The sequence below is a fragment of the Girardinichthys multiradiatus genome, chromosome 19, assembly GCF_021462225.1.
Source record: "Girardinichthys multiradiatus isolate DD_20200921_A chromosome 19, DD_fGirMul_XY1, whole genome shotgun sequence".
Classification (NCBI taxonomy): domain Eukaryota; kingdom Metazoa; phylum Chordata; class Actinopteri; order Cyprinodontiformes; family Goodeidae; genus Girardinichthys; species Girardinichthys multiradiatus.
In genome coordinates this window covers 173,863-189,772 of record NC_061811.1, presented here as the reverse complement: position 1 = coordinate 189,772, position 15,910 = coordinate 173,863, and the positions used below count along the sequence as shown (strand labels likewise).

Genomic DNA, 15,910 nt, shown 5'->3' with positions numbered 1-15,910 from the left:
AGTCAGGTCGGCAGTCTTACCCATGATTGGGGTTTTGAGTGATGAACCAGGCTGGGAGTTTTAAAGGCCTCAGGAATCTTTTGCAGGTGTTTAGAGTTAACTCGTTGATTCAGATGATGAGGTTCATAGCTCGTTTAGAGACCCTTTTAATGATATGCTAATTTTGTGAGATAGGAATTTTGGATTTTCATGAGCTGTATGCCAAAATCATCCGTATTAAGACAATAAAAGACCTGAAATATTTCAGTTAGTGTGCAATGAATCTAAAATATATGAATGTTAAATTTTCATCATGACATTATGAAAAATAATGAACTTTATCACAATATGCTAATATTTTGAGAAGGACCTGTATATGGTTAAAACAATAGTAACACTTTTGATCTACCAAACGAAGCTTTAAGCTTCTACAATATCTTTATCAGGTCTTCAACTTGTTCAAAATGCTGCTGCCCATCTTCTTACGGGCATGCAGATATGTAGTCAAGTTTATTTATATAGCTCTTTTCAGCAACAAGGCACTCAAAGCGCTGTACATGAGGAAAAACATTACAATGATACAGAAAATCAAAGACAGAAAAACAAATCAAATGACACTAATAGTTCTTCGGGGTTATGTAAACACATCTCACCTGTCCTGGCCTCTCTTCATTGGCTCCCTGTGGATCAGAGTATTTATTTTAAAATGTTATTGTTAGCTTATAAATACTTAAATGGTTTTGCTCCTCTATACATCTCGGATCTACTTCAGCCTCATCTTCCTTCTTAGATCAGGTGACCAGTTACTTTTACTGGTTCCAAGAACTACACGGAAATTTAGAGGAGATCGAGCCTTTTCTGTTCTAGCTCCCAATCTTTGGAACGTGCTTTCTTTAAGCCTCTTTTAAAAACACATCTTTTCTCAGTAGCATTTGACCAGTTGTGAGTTGACATGTTTTGCTATTGTCTCTGTTCTATTTTATGTGTTTTAAATTTCTGTTGGATGTTTTCCTCTAATTTATCTTAGTATATTCAGCATTTTCGCAAACTTGCTGTTTTTAAAAGTGCTTTATAAATGAATTGGATTTCTTTATTCAGGTTATCTTTAATCTGGTTTTAACGATTGTTTGACGATTGTTAAAACATTTAAGAGTGACAGCAATCTGTAGGGGGGGTCAATACTTTTCCACAGCTCTGTGTCGATCTGATGTTGTTCCTGTTCTTTCCCAGGAAGCTCAGAGCGAACTCCAAGAGGATGATTCAGACGTGGCCTCCCAGTCGTTGTCTCTGTCCTCTCTCCTCTCTGTTCCCTCCATTCATAAGGTGTGTTGTGCCAGACTACAGGCTGAGAAGACGCTCAGACGTCCTTCAGAGGGGCCCCACAGCAGGGCCGAGGGCCCTGGCGAGCTCCCTTTGTCTCAGGCTACAGAGCTGCTGCTTCAGGCTGAAACTGTGCAGCTGCAGAGGAGGGACGGACAGCGTCTGGCCAACCGGAAGCAGCTGCAGGAGCTAATGGGCAGTCTGGACGAGCTGGTCTTTATACCGCTGTAGATGATCCAGTCAGGGAGGAATATGTTCCTGTTTTACTCTTTTAGTTTGAAACAGGACTCTGATGAAAATGTTCTGATGATTTACCTCCTCAAAATAACTCCAGAAATCTGTTTTGTTAGGTGTAAATAACATTTTATCCCCCTGAGATTTAGTGACAGTGATGGACAGTGACCTGACCTGAGTGTACCCTGCCATCAGTGTTTCATTTGAAGACCGGAGGATTAAGAATAGCTCCAACCGGCTTCACTTCTATTTAATAACCTTAGTGATTAGAATATTAGTAAGTCTACTGAATGCTGGTCAGAAAAAGACTGATTAAAGAAGCAATGAATACACAAACATTTAACTTCAAGATATACATAAATGTAATTTGAGTTTTAAAATGGATCCCGCTTTAAGGCCCTGCAGAAACCCTGGACATTAGTTACCATGGAGATTTATTCTGTGCAGTTAGCTCTCTCCAAACCAGGCTAAGTGAAGCTTCTTCACTCACCTGCATGAGAACAAAGTTAGGCCAAAGAAGCTGACTGTTCAGAGTTGTGTGTCCAAGCGTAGCAATGGAAAGTTGAATGGAAGAAAAAACTGATAGAAAAAGGTGCGCCAGCTACTGGGATCATTGCAGCCTTGAAGCCATAAGAGAATTGTGAAGCAAAGCCCATTATAGAGTTTGGGAGAGAACCGCAAGGTGTGGACGTCAGCTGGAGTCAGAACTATAAGAACCACAATACAGGCTGAACCAGGAGATGGGCTACAGCTGCCACAGTCCTGGTGTTAAACCACTCGTGAACCAGAGACATCAGAAGCTGCTTTAATGCAATGCTTTATGCAAAAGGAGCCCAGACCAAGAACTGAGAGCAGATACGGTACAGAACATTAAGAATACTGTTCAGTAGGTCAATATTAATGCAATAAAATCCTTCTTATTGGTCTGATGTCATATTCTAATTTTCGGAGAAACTGAATTTTTGTGTTGTAAGCCAAAATCATTCGAACAGAAATAAATATTGAAATATATTGTCCAGTGTGGAATTTAATTTGAGAATAAATACAGGTCCTTCTCAAAATATTAGCATATTGTGATAAAGTTCATTATTTTCCATAGTGTAATGATGAAAATTTAACATTCATATATTTTAGATTCATTGCACACTAACTGAAATATTTCAGGTCTTTTATTGTCTTAATACGGATGATTTTGGCATACAGCTCATGAAAACCCAAAATTCCTATCTCACAAAATTAGCATATCATTAAAAGGGTCTCTAAACGAGCTATGAACCTAATCATCTGAATCAACGAGTTAACTCTAAACACCTGCAAAAGATTCCTGAGGCCTTTAAAACTCCCAGCCTGGTTCATCACTCAAAACCCCAATCATGGGTAAGACTGCCGACCTGACTGCTGTCCAGAAGGCCACTATTGACACCCTCAAGCAAGAGGGTAAGACACAGAAAGACATTTCTGAACGAATAGGCTGTTCCCAGAGTGCTGTATCAAGGCACCTCAGTGGGAAGTCTGTGGGAAGGAAAAAGTGTGGCAGAAAACGCTGCACAACGAGAAGAGGTGACCGGACCCTGAGGAAGATTGTGGAGAAGTGCCGATTTCAGACCTTGGGGGACTTGCGGAAGCAGTGGACTGAGTCTGGAGTAGAAACATCCAGAGCCACCGTGCACAGGCGTGTGCAGGAAATGGGCTACAGGTGCCGCATTCCCCAGGTCAAGCCACTTTTGAACCAGAAACAGCAGCAGAAGCGCCTGACCTGGGCTACAGAGAAGCAGCACTGGACTGTTGCTCAGTCGGATGAAAGCAAATTCTGCATGTCATTCGGAAATCAAGGTGCCAGAGTCTGGAGGAAGACTGGGGAGAAGGAAATGCCAAAATGCCAGAAGTCCAGTGTCAAGTACCCACAGTCAGTGATGGTCTGGGGTGCCGTGTCAGCTGCTGGTGTTGGTCCACTGTGTTTTATCAAGGGCAGGGTCAATGCAGCTAGCTATCAGGAGATTTTGGAGCACTTCATGCTTCCATCTGCTGAAAAGATTTATGGAGATGAAGATTTCATTTTTCAGCACGACCTGGCACCTGCTCACAGTGCCAAAACCACTGGTAAATGGTTTACTGACCATGGTTTCACTGTGCTCAATTGGCCTGCCAACTCTCCTGACCTGAACCCCATAGAGAATCTGTGGGATATTGTGAAGAGAACGTTGAGAGACTCAAGACCCAACACTCTGGATGAGCTAAAGGCCGCTATCGAAGCATCCTGGGCCTCCATAAGACCTCAGCAGTGCCACAGGCTGATTGCCTCCATGCCACGCCGCATTGAAGCAGTCATTTCTGCCAAAGGATTCCCGACCAAGTATTGAGTTCATAACTGTACATGATTATTTGAAGGTTGACGTTGTTTGTATTATAAACACTTTTCTTTTATTGGTTGGATGAAATATGCTAATTTTGTGAGATAGGAATTTTGGGTTTTCATGAGCTGTATGCCAAAATCATCCGTATTAAGACAATAAAAGACCTGAAATATTTCAGTTAGTGTGCAATGAATCTAAAATATATGAATGTTAAATTTTCATCATGACATTATAGAAAATAATGAACTTTATCACAATATGCTAATATTTTGAGAAGGACCTTTAGTTATTTAAATGATTTTTTGAAAAAAAAAGTGTTTTGATGATTTTCTAATTGAGATGCAGCTGCATGAATTAGCAAAGATGTGTTTTGTGCTGCAGGGAACTGATTCTCTCCGTGAATACATCACAGAACCACCTGGGCTCGGTTTATAAACCATAGAAAAACATTTAAACTACATGCAGTAGATAACTCTGCAGCTCTAGTTGCATTACTCTTATGATACATGAAATAAAGCAGAGTCTGAATTTAAATAATTTTAAGCCAACGCGCCATCCCAACACTTCCTGTAACCTTAGAGTAAATGTCTAACATGGTTTGAACTTCACGAAATAAAAACCTTAAACTTTGATTCTGGAAAAGTTTGCAATATAAAATAGAAAATTTTCCAGGATGGTTGAGTCAAAACATTAAATGTCAGTCACAGCATAGTTCTACAAATTGACCACCAGGTGTCAGACTAGAGCAAGAGCAACCCATCAGGGCTAACGCTTGTGTTTTCTACCTGTTTAATACCTGGGGAAAATCTGCTCTTACTGTCCGCTCAGTTCTCACAACAGAAACATGTAGAATAAAGCCCACATAGATTGGAAGTTAAAGTAGGAATATAATGCCAAAAATGTTTCTTCACAAAGGATCGTTGCTGCTTTGGGCAGATTTATTTGATATCAGAACTTTAGATGGAGAAAACGTTCTGTTTCAGCTCATCTCCATAATGTACCAAGGTTCTGGTGTTGCATCTTTGGATCCATTTGTCTTGGTAAGAAGTGCTTCTAAGGCTGTAAAAGCAAAAACAAATAATTAGTTTTAGAGTAACGATAATCTGAATGTGAAGCTGAATGAGTTTTCGTCTGTGACACAGACTAAACCAACATGTCTGTCAAACTCAGCAGCACTTGTCATGAACATCAGAAACATCTTTTGTATTTTGATTCACTTCTGAGTTTAATGCCAGCAACATTTTCTCCACATAGATAAACACATTTAACACTGCAGAAACATCCAGCATTCGTCAGGAGTTAACCACCAGAAGTTTCTGCATGTAGGAGTTGAGCCACTTTTGTCTCTCCATGGAAGTGAGGAGTTTGCTCTTCTCTCTGAAGGCAGCGTCGTCAGCCACCACCATGTTCCTCTTCACCAGCCGGGCTCCTTCTGATGCCCACTCAGTGGGCCAGACCCCCTCCACACTGGAGACAACATGACAACATTTACCAGACAGAACCGCCAAGAGTTCACCTTTAAGAAGATCTTCCTCAGAAACGTCCTAGTTAAAGGAAAAGATTCACACATTAAGGCCTGAATACTGACATCAAGCAAAGAAGATGCACTCATCTTCATTTATTTATGGTTCAAATTATCAACATTAATTTAATTCATGGCCAGGAATAGAGTATTTTTAATAAGTGATGAGGACAACGCCAGCCAGCTGAAACATCTCCGTCCACCTCTGTGGATCTGCTCCACTAAAGACCATTGTTAAAGAAGAACTAAACCCCAAATCAACTTTTTTTTTGCAGATAAACCATAAGCTGGGCCTTCAGGGTGCTATCTTTATGTTAATGTGCATTTTTTTACATAACCATATAAACTTGTTTAATTCAGCAGTATTTGTCCTAAAGCCATCTTAATGCTGCCCTCTTTGGTTGAACGGTGGTTACTGCTGTTGAATTTTTCTACTGTAACAGTACAGCCTGGTCCATGTCCATGCCACAGCGCCGCGTTCAGCCAGAGGTTCATTGAGAAAAGGTCAAAGGTTAATAGTTCAGGTATCACAGCAAAGGGCGGCTACTTTAAGGAATCTAAAATATCAAGTTATTTTTACAATATTTTGTTTGCTACATAATTGCTTATGTATTCATTCACAGTTTTGATGCCTTCAGTAAGAATCTACGTACAATGGAAATAGTCATAAACATAAAGAAAACCATTAAATATGAAAGGGGTCCTAAAACGTTTGACTGGTAGTGTACATGTAAATGTAAACATTCTGAAAGTTTGTATCTGCTTTGAACGTTAGCCTATGTTAGCTATGATGCTGCTAACATCATGTTACCACTCATGAACTGGACCCATTCTGTCCTCCACTGCCTCAGCAGCGCCAGCTTCGGGCATCTCTGACTCAGCGCCTTGAGCCAGCGGCTCGGACTGGTAAGGCTCAGGCCCGCTGGGCTCCATAAAGCCTCCCTCAACCTCTGGTGACGAGGGGGTTGATAAATCCTCCACCTCCAAAGATCTGTCTGTGGTGAACCTACCAGCGTCGCTCTCCATGTTTCAACATGTCAAATGAAGCTAGCTGCCACTTTCCCTCGTCCTCCTGACCACACCCCCACTTAACCCCTTTGCTCATCCCCACACTTGGCCACGCCCCTCCACGTATTTTGGCACCGCCCACTTTGGTGGCGTTTTTCGCAATGGGTTTGGGGGCGGAGTTATGCCTTAACATCAAGTTTAGTTCTAATAGTATTACTCTCTGTTTTCTTACCTTTCCTCATCTTGTTATGATGTGGTCAGAATATTGTCGGCTCCCATCGCTCAACAACTTAATAATAACACAGAGACAGCAACATCCATTATAATCTCTGTAAACAGAGCGCTGCTCTGTGTTGTCTACATTCTCTATCCGGGCATGTGGGCTGCTTTGGGGTCTCGAACTGTTCAGACTGAAGTCTGGAGGTCTCTTTAATTAGTGGTTTGAACAACCACGCAAAAAAATATTGGATTTCAGAAAAAAAATCGGAATTGAGCATCAAGACTTGCAGTGTGAACGTAGCCTTCACACTCAGGTGCAAAGATAAACAATAAAAAATGTGTACAGGCAATTTTTAGTAAATTAAAAGGAAAATTAGTTTTCCTTCAAGGAGAAATAGCTTTTGTGTTTAACACTTGACAATGTGGGATGTAAATTAATAATGTTGGAGTCTTCCTTATCAGCTGTCAACTATTGGTCTGTGAGTGCTAGGGTTGGGCATCAAGTCTCGAGAATAGATTGGACCCAGGACTGACATTCCAATTCTTTGGGAATCATTTAGATTTTCAAATTTTGATTCTTAGTTTGGATACCTAGTCCACCGACCAGAAGAAGAAGGCGCAAAGACGAATCTACAGGAAGTATGTGCTCGACTATGGACAGTAACCAGAGGCGATCAAAGGTGTGGCTTAATTTTAATAAAATAAATTACAAGTCGGCTCAGTGCAACACTTACACTAAGATTTTATCATGCAAAGGAGGGAGCATGATATAATCATGCGTCTTCCTCCTCTGCCTCTTCCTCCGACACTCCGACATGCAGTCAGAATCAGGTTAGTAAAACAATAAAACACGTCTTACAGCAACATTGAGGCAACTCATGTTATTCTCGACCTAAATCGGCGGGTCATCTCAAATGCAAATGGCCACTTGCACTTGCAGATTTTTTTTTCCAACTTCAAACTTCAGTTCGCCATATTGGAAGTCTACCTTACAAATCAATGAAACCAGATGCAAAACGAGTGGATTTTCTGAATAAAAACGACAGACATTTAAATTCAACTTTCAGATGGTCCGAAGCCCATTGAAATATTTACAGATGTATTTGAATCAAGTAATTGCTGATTTCATGAATACCAAATGGGGTCATAGTTGGTAATTTTTGTGTAATAAAACTACTTATAGATTGATATAGGCTTTGATTTCTGAAGGTTAATGAATTTATATATCTATATATATATATATATATATATATATATATATATATGTGATCTGAGGCCCCGCCCACACGCCAAAACAGGGTCAGAAGTTTGAAGCTGGAAAAATAAAATCTTCAAGTTCAAAATAATTTTTCAGGTTAAAATTTTTTTCTTTTGAACAAACTTTATGACCCCAATTTAGCTCCACAGTTTTTGACCCTGCCTTTTATAAGAATTGGAACCAACACAGGAAATCGGTTTCAGATGCAAATTTAAAAAATGGTCAATCCTAGTTGCATACTGGAAACCAGTTTGACTCATTCATTTATATCCGTGTTCATTGGTTCCAACACTGTCGACATTAATGTCATCAGTCACGTGCTGAAAAGGATAATTAATGGAAAAGCTTTTTATTTTCTAAGTGACTAATCTTGATATTGTTGGCACCTACTGGTCCTGCAAAGGTAATTTGTTTATTGAATCTAATGGATTAAAATAACCAGAAAATGTTTCTTTGGATCACCTTTCCTTCAAATCTTCAGACTCATTTTATCTTCTGAAAACGTAGATGTAAAAACTTTTAAAACAGCTGAAAAGATTTACAATAATAAATAACTACAAACAGGACATATAGGAAATGTTTTCTTAAGTTTTTCATGCAGGTAGCTGTGAATATAACTGCTTAGTGAAATTTTAAAAAGTGGTTTAGGGCGTGTAAACATCATTGAGATTTCTTTTTCCCATAGAGCTCCAATACCTGGCCTCCATCCTTTCCGGAGCAAACAGCCATGCCTCCCTCATCAGATCAGCCTTGCTGTCTCCAGCTGCTTTTAGGCTGGGCGCCGACATCATCTGGATGTTCCAGTCATGGAGGGAAATGGAGGGGAAGAGGACCTCCCAATCATCTCGTTTCACTTCCTGTGGATCATCAGGATTTCTAGGATCACAGAAGACATCACAGAAATGAGACCATATCTGCAATGTATGTTATTAGAGTAATATGAAGGATATAATTGGCCAAATGTACGAGTTTAAAAAAGATTCCACATGAGATTCACTGAATACCTGAGAGGTAGTCGAGGTTGAGGGAAGCCAGATGTCATCGAAGAAATGACCAGAACCCAAATCAGCAGGAAGGATATACGAGAAAAAGCCAAAAGCTCTGACATTCTAAAAAGAAAAAAACCTCCTGAAGTTCAGTTTATTAATATATTTTACAAATAAATGTCATCTTAAGGCACTGAAAAAATAGATGCAATTTATATTCCATATAAAGGTTCTAATTCACTCTAAATTTCATTACAACCATACAGTAAAGTGACATTTTATCCACTTACATTAACATTCGATCCTAATTATAGTCTACTTCAATCAAAGTTCATCGACCATATAACACTAATTGGTAAAATATTATCTATTTACAGCATGTTTGCTTGATGTCATTGACTTTTCAGCAATGCCTCCTCCAAAAAAACATGTATCTGGTGACTGTAGAAAGAAACAACTAGTGTTAGCAGGCAGTTAGCGGTAGAACAACGTCACAGAATGGAACGTATCAGGCCGCTTCAAATGGCCCCATAGAAACATGAATTTAGTCAAAACTGTTGTAACCCAGAATTTTATTTTAAATATTAGGAGACTACAGCTGTGCTGGGGTGTTATTGTCCAGCCTGACAGTACATGAGACTGAGCAAAAAAGTTTTTTAAGGTTTATTAAATGTTTTAGAAATCTGAAATAATCACTGATTAACCCTCAAATTGAAAGACTTATAACCAGGGGTGAAAGTAGTTTTAAATTCTTGCCGGTACTTAGAGGCGGAGCTAGAGGGGGGCTGGGGAGGCACTGGGGGCATATATGCATGCATATATATATGTATGTATGTACAGGTGTTGAACAATGAAACGGAAACACCTGGTTTTAGACCACAATAATTTATTAGTATGGTGTAGGACCTCCTTTTGCGGCCAATACAGCGTCTATTCGTCTTGGGAATGACATATACAAGTCCTGCACAGTGGTCAGAGGGATTTTAAGCCATTCGTCTTGCAGGATAGTGGCCAGGTCACTACGTGATACTGGTGGAGGAAAACGTTTCCTGACCCGCTCCTCCAAAACACCCCAAAGTGGCTCAATAATATTTAGATCTGGTGACTGTGCAGGCCATGGGAGATGTTCAACTTCACTTTCATGTTCATCAAACCAATCTTTCACCAGTCTTGCTGTGTGTATTGGTGCATTGTCATCCTGATACACGGCACCGCCTTCAGGATACAATGTTTGAACCATTGGATGCACATGGTCCTCAAGAATGGTTCGGTAGTCCTTGGCAGTGACGCGCCCATCTAGCACAAGTATTGGGCCAAGGGAATGCCATGATATGGCAGCCCAAACCATCACTGATCCACCCCCATGCTTCACTCTGGGCATGCAACAGTCTGGGTGGTACGCTTCTTTGTGGCTTCTCCACACCGTAACTCTCCCGGATGTGGGGAAAACAGTAAAGGTGGACTCATCAGAGAACAATACATGTTTCACATTGTCCACAGCCCAAGATTTGCGCTCCTTGCACCATTGAAACCGACGTTTGGCATTGGCATGAGTGACCAAAGGTTTGGCTATAGCAGCCCGGCCGTGTAAATTGACCCTGTGGAGCTCCTGATGGACAGTTCTGGTGGAAACAGAAGAGTTGAGGTGCACATTTAATTCTGTCGTGATTTGGGTAGCCGTGGTTTTATGTTTTTTGGATACAATCCGGGTTAGCACCCGAACATCCCTTTCAGACAGCTTCCTCTTGCGTCCACAGTTAATCCTGTTGCATGTGGTTCGTCCTTCTTGGTGGTATGCTGACATTACCCTGGATACCGTGGCTCTTGATACATCACAAAGACTTGCTGTCTTGGTCACAGATGCGCCAGCAAGACGTGCACCAACAATTTGTCCTCTTTTGAACTCTGGTATGTCACCCATAATGTTGTGTGTATTTCAATATTTTGAGCAAAACTGTGCTCTTACCCTGCTAATTGAACCTTCACACTCTGCTCTTACTGGTGCAATGTGCAATCAATGAAGACTGGTAACCAGGCTGGTCCAATTCAGCCATGAAACCTCCCACACTAAAATGACAGGTGTTTCAGTTTCATTGTCCACCCCTGTATATACATACATACTCAAACTAATGCCCAATTGGACAGCTGTTTGTGCTGAGACTTGACCATCATCCAAACTGAGAGAGTGGTGCTAGGGCTCCACATCTACAAAGACCCAGTCCAGTTCCATAAGAGAGCTGACTATATAAATATACACTATAATGCCAAACGTATTGGGTCCCAGCACCAATTCAATTCAATTCAATTCAGTTTATTTATATAGCCCCAATTCACAACACATGTTGTCTCAAGGCACTTCACAACAGTCAGGTTCATACATTCCAATTAATCCTAACCATTGAACAGTTCCGTCAGATTCAGTTATTTATTCAAATTGGATAAAAAGTTTTTCTATCTAAGGAAACCCAGCAGATTGCATCCAGTCAGTGACTTGCAGCATTCACTCCTCCTGGATGAGCATGTAGAGACAGTGGACAGTCACTGGTGTTGACTTTGCAGCAATCCCTCATACTGAGCATGCATGTAGCGACAGTGGAGAGGAAAAACTCCCTTTTAACAGGAAGAAACCTCCAGCAGAACCAGAACCAGGCTCAGTGTGAGCGGCCATCTGCCACGACCGACTGAAGGTTTGAGAGAACAGAGCAGAGACACAAAGAGAACAAAGAAGCACTGATCCAGGAGTACTTTCTATGGGAAGGAAAAGTAAATGTTAATGGATGTAGCTCCTTTAGTCGTTTCATCTAGAAAGAAAGAACAGATAAACTCTGAGCCAGTTTTCAAGGTTAGAGTCTGAAAGAGAGCACATAGAGTTAGTTACAGTAGAAGCTCAGTCAGTAGCCATGTCTAGGAGAGATAAAGGGTTAAACACTAAAAGACAGGGCCATGTGGATCATTGGTAGAAGGTGAGCATTAAGTTGTTGCCAGCAGAAGCTTGGACGATGCCCCTCTCCAGAAAGGTGTCACAGGTAGACACAGAGTCAGGCCAGGTGTAGCTTCTAGGAAGAGAAAAGAGAGAACATAAAGTTAAAAGCTGAAATAACAGCAAATAATGCAAAATTGGAGAGTAGTGTGAGAATGTAGCGAAGAGTGTGAAAGAGGTCATTATGTCCTCCAGCAGCCTAAGCCTATAGCAGTATAACTATACAGATAGTTCAGGATAACCTAAGCCACTCTAACTATAAGTTTTATCAAAAAGGAAAGTTTTAAGCCTTAAAAGTAGACAGGGTGTTTGCCTAGAGCCCACTGATGGTCATTGTTATACTAAAAACCACAATGATTGGGATACCTCTCTCTGTCAGATTGACCATAACCATTGAAAAAGAATCAATGAATCCTGGCGTTCCAATCCCTTCCATGACTGCAGATGTGGAGAACTGGCCTGCAGACTCCTGACCTGAACCTTTATGAACACCTTTGGGATGAATTAGATTGGAGGCTGCAATTCTGGTTCTGATCTATGAACACATTTCTAAGCCTTGGAAGATGTTTACAGAATATTTAAAGTTGCTATTGATGGCAATGGGGGGTCCATCAACAAACTGGACCTTATAGGTTAAGAATAGAGTGCCATCAAAGTTTACGTACATGTAGAAGTAGACAGACAAATACTTTTGGCAATATATTTTATATGTATTATTCTCGTCAGGAGCGCACTCAGTATGTTGATGGAGGGAGTCCCACCTGCTAACTCTATAACTTTCATCTGCTGGGGCTTCACCTTATGGGTCAAAACCATAACCTGACAGAACAATCTGCGCTCAAAAACCAAAACAGAGAGAGAGAGACTCATGGGACTAGCGTATGGTGAAACGCCATCACAATCTGCTGTAGATGAAATAAAGACAAGTCACTGTGTCTCCAAGAAAAACAGATCAAGGGTTTAGAATTCACCATAAGCTGTATATGGATACATTAACACCATCACTACCTCAGCTCAGAACACCTGATATGCTTTTAACAACAATATGACAAACAGTTTCTTCATATCGTCTGTAGTGTTCAAATCCATGTTTATCTTTTGTTGGGTTTAAATACAGATCTCACCTCCAGACTGGAAGCAGTGGATTTCTAATATGGAGCCAAAGAGCCAGCATTCACATGGTAATTTGCCTGTTTCAATAGCTCAGTTTAATCAAGTTTAATTTCTGAATCTTGTCTGCAATCCTATAAAGGTCCATTTATGTTCTGGTAACTGGATGTTGTAGCCAGAAACCATAAAAAACAAGAAACAACTCCTATTTGTATTTTGGTCAAATCCAACGGATTAAATTAGAAAACAGTTGAGCAGAACCTTCAATTGTGTTAGTATTGAAAATAATAAAAAAATTAAAGGTAAAAGGAAACCAAAAAATATTCTGGTGCCCTCCGGCCCTGAAAATGTTGTGCTTCACCCTATGACATCACTGCTCATACTGACAATTTAAAAATAACATATTCATGTCTGAACTCGTTCAAATTTTAGATAAGTGTTTACTTTATGTCTTTCTGTTGATTTGTTGATTTGTTTTGTGGGCAGAAATTAAATGGGAAAATATCTTTAAAGTGTTAATTTTACATAAAGATAAAAATTTTGTATTTTTTTTATTTTTAAATGGAAACCAAATAATTGAATTTTGTTACTGGATTCTGATCACAAACATGCACAGATCCATGAACAACCCAGGTGCTGTTTGAAATCCGTCACTGAACTAAAGCCAGAACTCATTTCAGTCAAACAAACCAAATTTATATCACTGCCAGGAGATTTTTCTTTAGTTTCTTAAGGTTTTGCATCCATAGAAAGGCTTTGATTTCTGAAGGTTCATGAATTCTTACCTGTCTCTCAGGAACAAGACTCAGAATGTCAGAAGTTTGTAGAAATCAAGTTTTCTAATATTGGACCATCAGCTGGAGGCTCGCAATCAGAAACAATAAAAACAATGAGGATTTGATTCAAAGTTGAATGCCCTCTTCGAGTTAAAGTAGTTGAGAACCTCCAGTGTTCTCTCTTATATACCTTCTCACCCTAGACAGCAGTGTCCAAACCCCCATCTTGGCCACACACCCATGCCAGAGAGTAACACCCCTGTACGGGTCGATCGGAGGAGTGGAGGACCGTAAAGAGCTCATTAGTGTCCACTTCAAACACTCGGTGAGTGGAGATGCTGCTGTTGGGATGACAACATCTTGTTACTGAACATCATTACACCGCTGGTGTGCATAAATGTACATCATCATGGTTTGCAGCAAATGTTTCTACGCTGGCTTTATTCAATCTGAGATGTTTAATCTTACAGAGGAAGCATGGGAGCACATCTCACTGAATACAGCACAAACAAACTCTGTGTGGCAATGGCTGCAAAACTCTCCTCTCATATGGAGCAATAATAACACACATTCACAACACATTACAGAAACTTGCAAAAGTATTCACTCCTCCTAAAGTTTTCCAGTCCAACCACAAAGAAACGCAAGGTGGTTCATCTCTATAAAGAGGGAAAAGAATATGTGTTTTTACAGATAAAAAAGTGTGGTGTACATTTGATTTTGTCCCCATCTCCTCAGATACCCCTGATTAAATCCAGTACAAGCACTTATCTTTAGAAGGATCGACTGATGGACAAGATAACAACCGCAGGCAAATATAGAAACTGGCCAAACAGAACAGAAAATTATTTTAATGGTAGTTAATAAAAAACTATAAATAAATTTAAAATGATGCCATTGAACTGTATATTAAGAAGAGAATTAGTTCAATTCATTTTTATTAATATAGGGCCAATTTACAACACATGTCGTCTCAAGTCACTTTAAGTAAATTCAATCTAATCATACAGATTCCAAGTTAAGTGCATACATTCCAATTAATCCTAATCATTGAACAGTTCAGTCAGATTCAGTTATTTATTCAAATTGGATAAAATGTTTTTCTATCTAAGGAAACCCAGCAGATTGCATCCAGTCAGTGACTTGCAGCATTCACTCCTCCTGGATGAGCATGTAGAGACAGTGGACAGTCACTGGTGTTGACTTTGCAGCAATCCCTCATACTGAGCATGCATGTAGCGACAGTGGAGAGGAAAAACTCCCTTTTAACAGGAAGAAACCTCCAGCAGAACCAGAACCAGGCTCAGTGTGAGCGGTCATCTGCCACGACCGACTGGGGGTTTGAGAGAACAGAGCAGAGACACAAAAAGAACAAAGACGCACTGATCCAGTAGTACTTTCTATGGGAAGGAAAAGTAAATGTTAATGGATGTAGCTTCTTTAGTCGTTTCATCTAGAAAGAAAGAACAGATAAACTCTGAGCCAGTTTTCAAGGTTAGAGTCTGAAAGAGAGCACATAGAGTTAGTTACAGTAGAAGCTCAGTCAGTAGCCATGTCTAGGAGAGAGAAAGGGTTAAACACTAAAAGACAGGGCTATGTGGATCATCGGTAGAAGGTGAGCATTAAGTTGTTGCCAGCAGAAGCTCGGACAATTCCCCTCTCCAGAAAGGTGTCACAGGTAGACACAGAGCCAGGCCAGGTGTAGCTTCTAGGAAGAGAAAAGAGAGAACATAAAGTTAAAAGCTGAAATAACAGCAAATAATGCAAAATTGGAGAGTAGTATGAGAATGTAGCAAAGAGGATGAAAGTGGTCATTATGTCCTCCAGCAGCCTAAGCCTATAGCAGCATAACTACACAGATAGTTTCAGTTCAGATTATTTAGTTAAACAGCGCTTATTTACAACAATGTCGTCTCAAGGAACCTCACAAAGGGTCCCACTGATGGTCATTGTTATACTAAAAACCACAAGGATTGGGGTACCTCTCTCTGTCAGACTGATTATAACCAATTATAATTATAATTATAATTCCACATGTGTTAATTCATAGTTTTGATGCCTTCAATGTGAAGCTACAATATTCATAGTCATGAAAATAAAGACAACTCTTTGAATGATAAGTTGTATCCAAACTTTTGGTCTGTACTGTATCTGCCTCCATTGC

At 40.1% G+C, this 15,910-nt stretch overlaps 2 protein-coding genes across 5 annotated transcripts in view; one reads left to right on the top strand and one right to left on the bottom strand.

The window, feature by feature from the left end:
- Positions 1 to 2,544, top strand: part of tedc1 (tubulin epsilon and delta complex 1) — a 32,316-nt gene extending 29,772 nt beyond the window's left edge. For all 3 annotated transcript variants that reach the window (XM_047345970.1, XM_047345969.1, XM_047345968.1), the window contains exon 8: positions 1,210 to 2,544. In XM_047345970.1, coding sequence (XP_047201926.1) covers positions 1,210 to 1,530 — 321 coding nt within the window. In that variant the 3' untranslated portion in view covers positions 1,531 to 2,544. The remainder of the gene's footprint in view (positions 1 to 1,209) is intronic.
- A 2,261-nt stretch (positions 2,545 to 4,805) lies between these two features.
- Positions 4,806 to 13,889, bottom strand: pth2 (parathyroid hormone 2). 2 transcript variants are annotated; one of them, XM_047346088.1, is made up of 5 exons: positions 13,756 to 13,889; positions 8,899 to 9,003; positions 8,591 to 8,770; positions 5,195 to 5,354; positions 4,806 to 4,946 (listed from the first exon to the last, which is right to left on the bottom strand). In XM_047346088.1, exons 2-5 carry the CDS (start codon positions 9,000 to 9,002, stop codon positions 4,941 to 4,943), a joined length of 450 nt encoding a protein of 149 aa, XP_047202044.1. In that variant the 5' UTR covers position 9,003; positions 13,756 to 13,889; the 3' UTR covers positions 4,806 to 4,940. The 2 variants fall into 2 exon arrangements, with proteins under 2 accessions (XP_047202044.1, XP_047202043.1); XM_047346087.1 differs by lacking the exon at positions 4,806 to 4,946 and having other exon boundaries at positions 4,998 to 5,354.
- Positions 13,890 to 15,910: the final 2,021 nt, after the last annotated feature.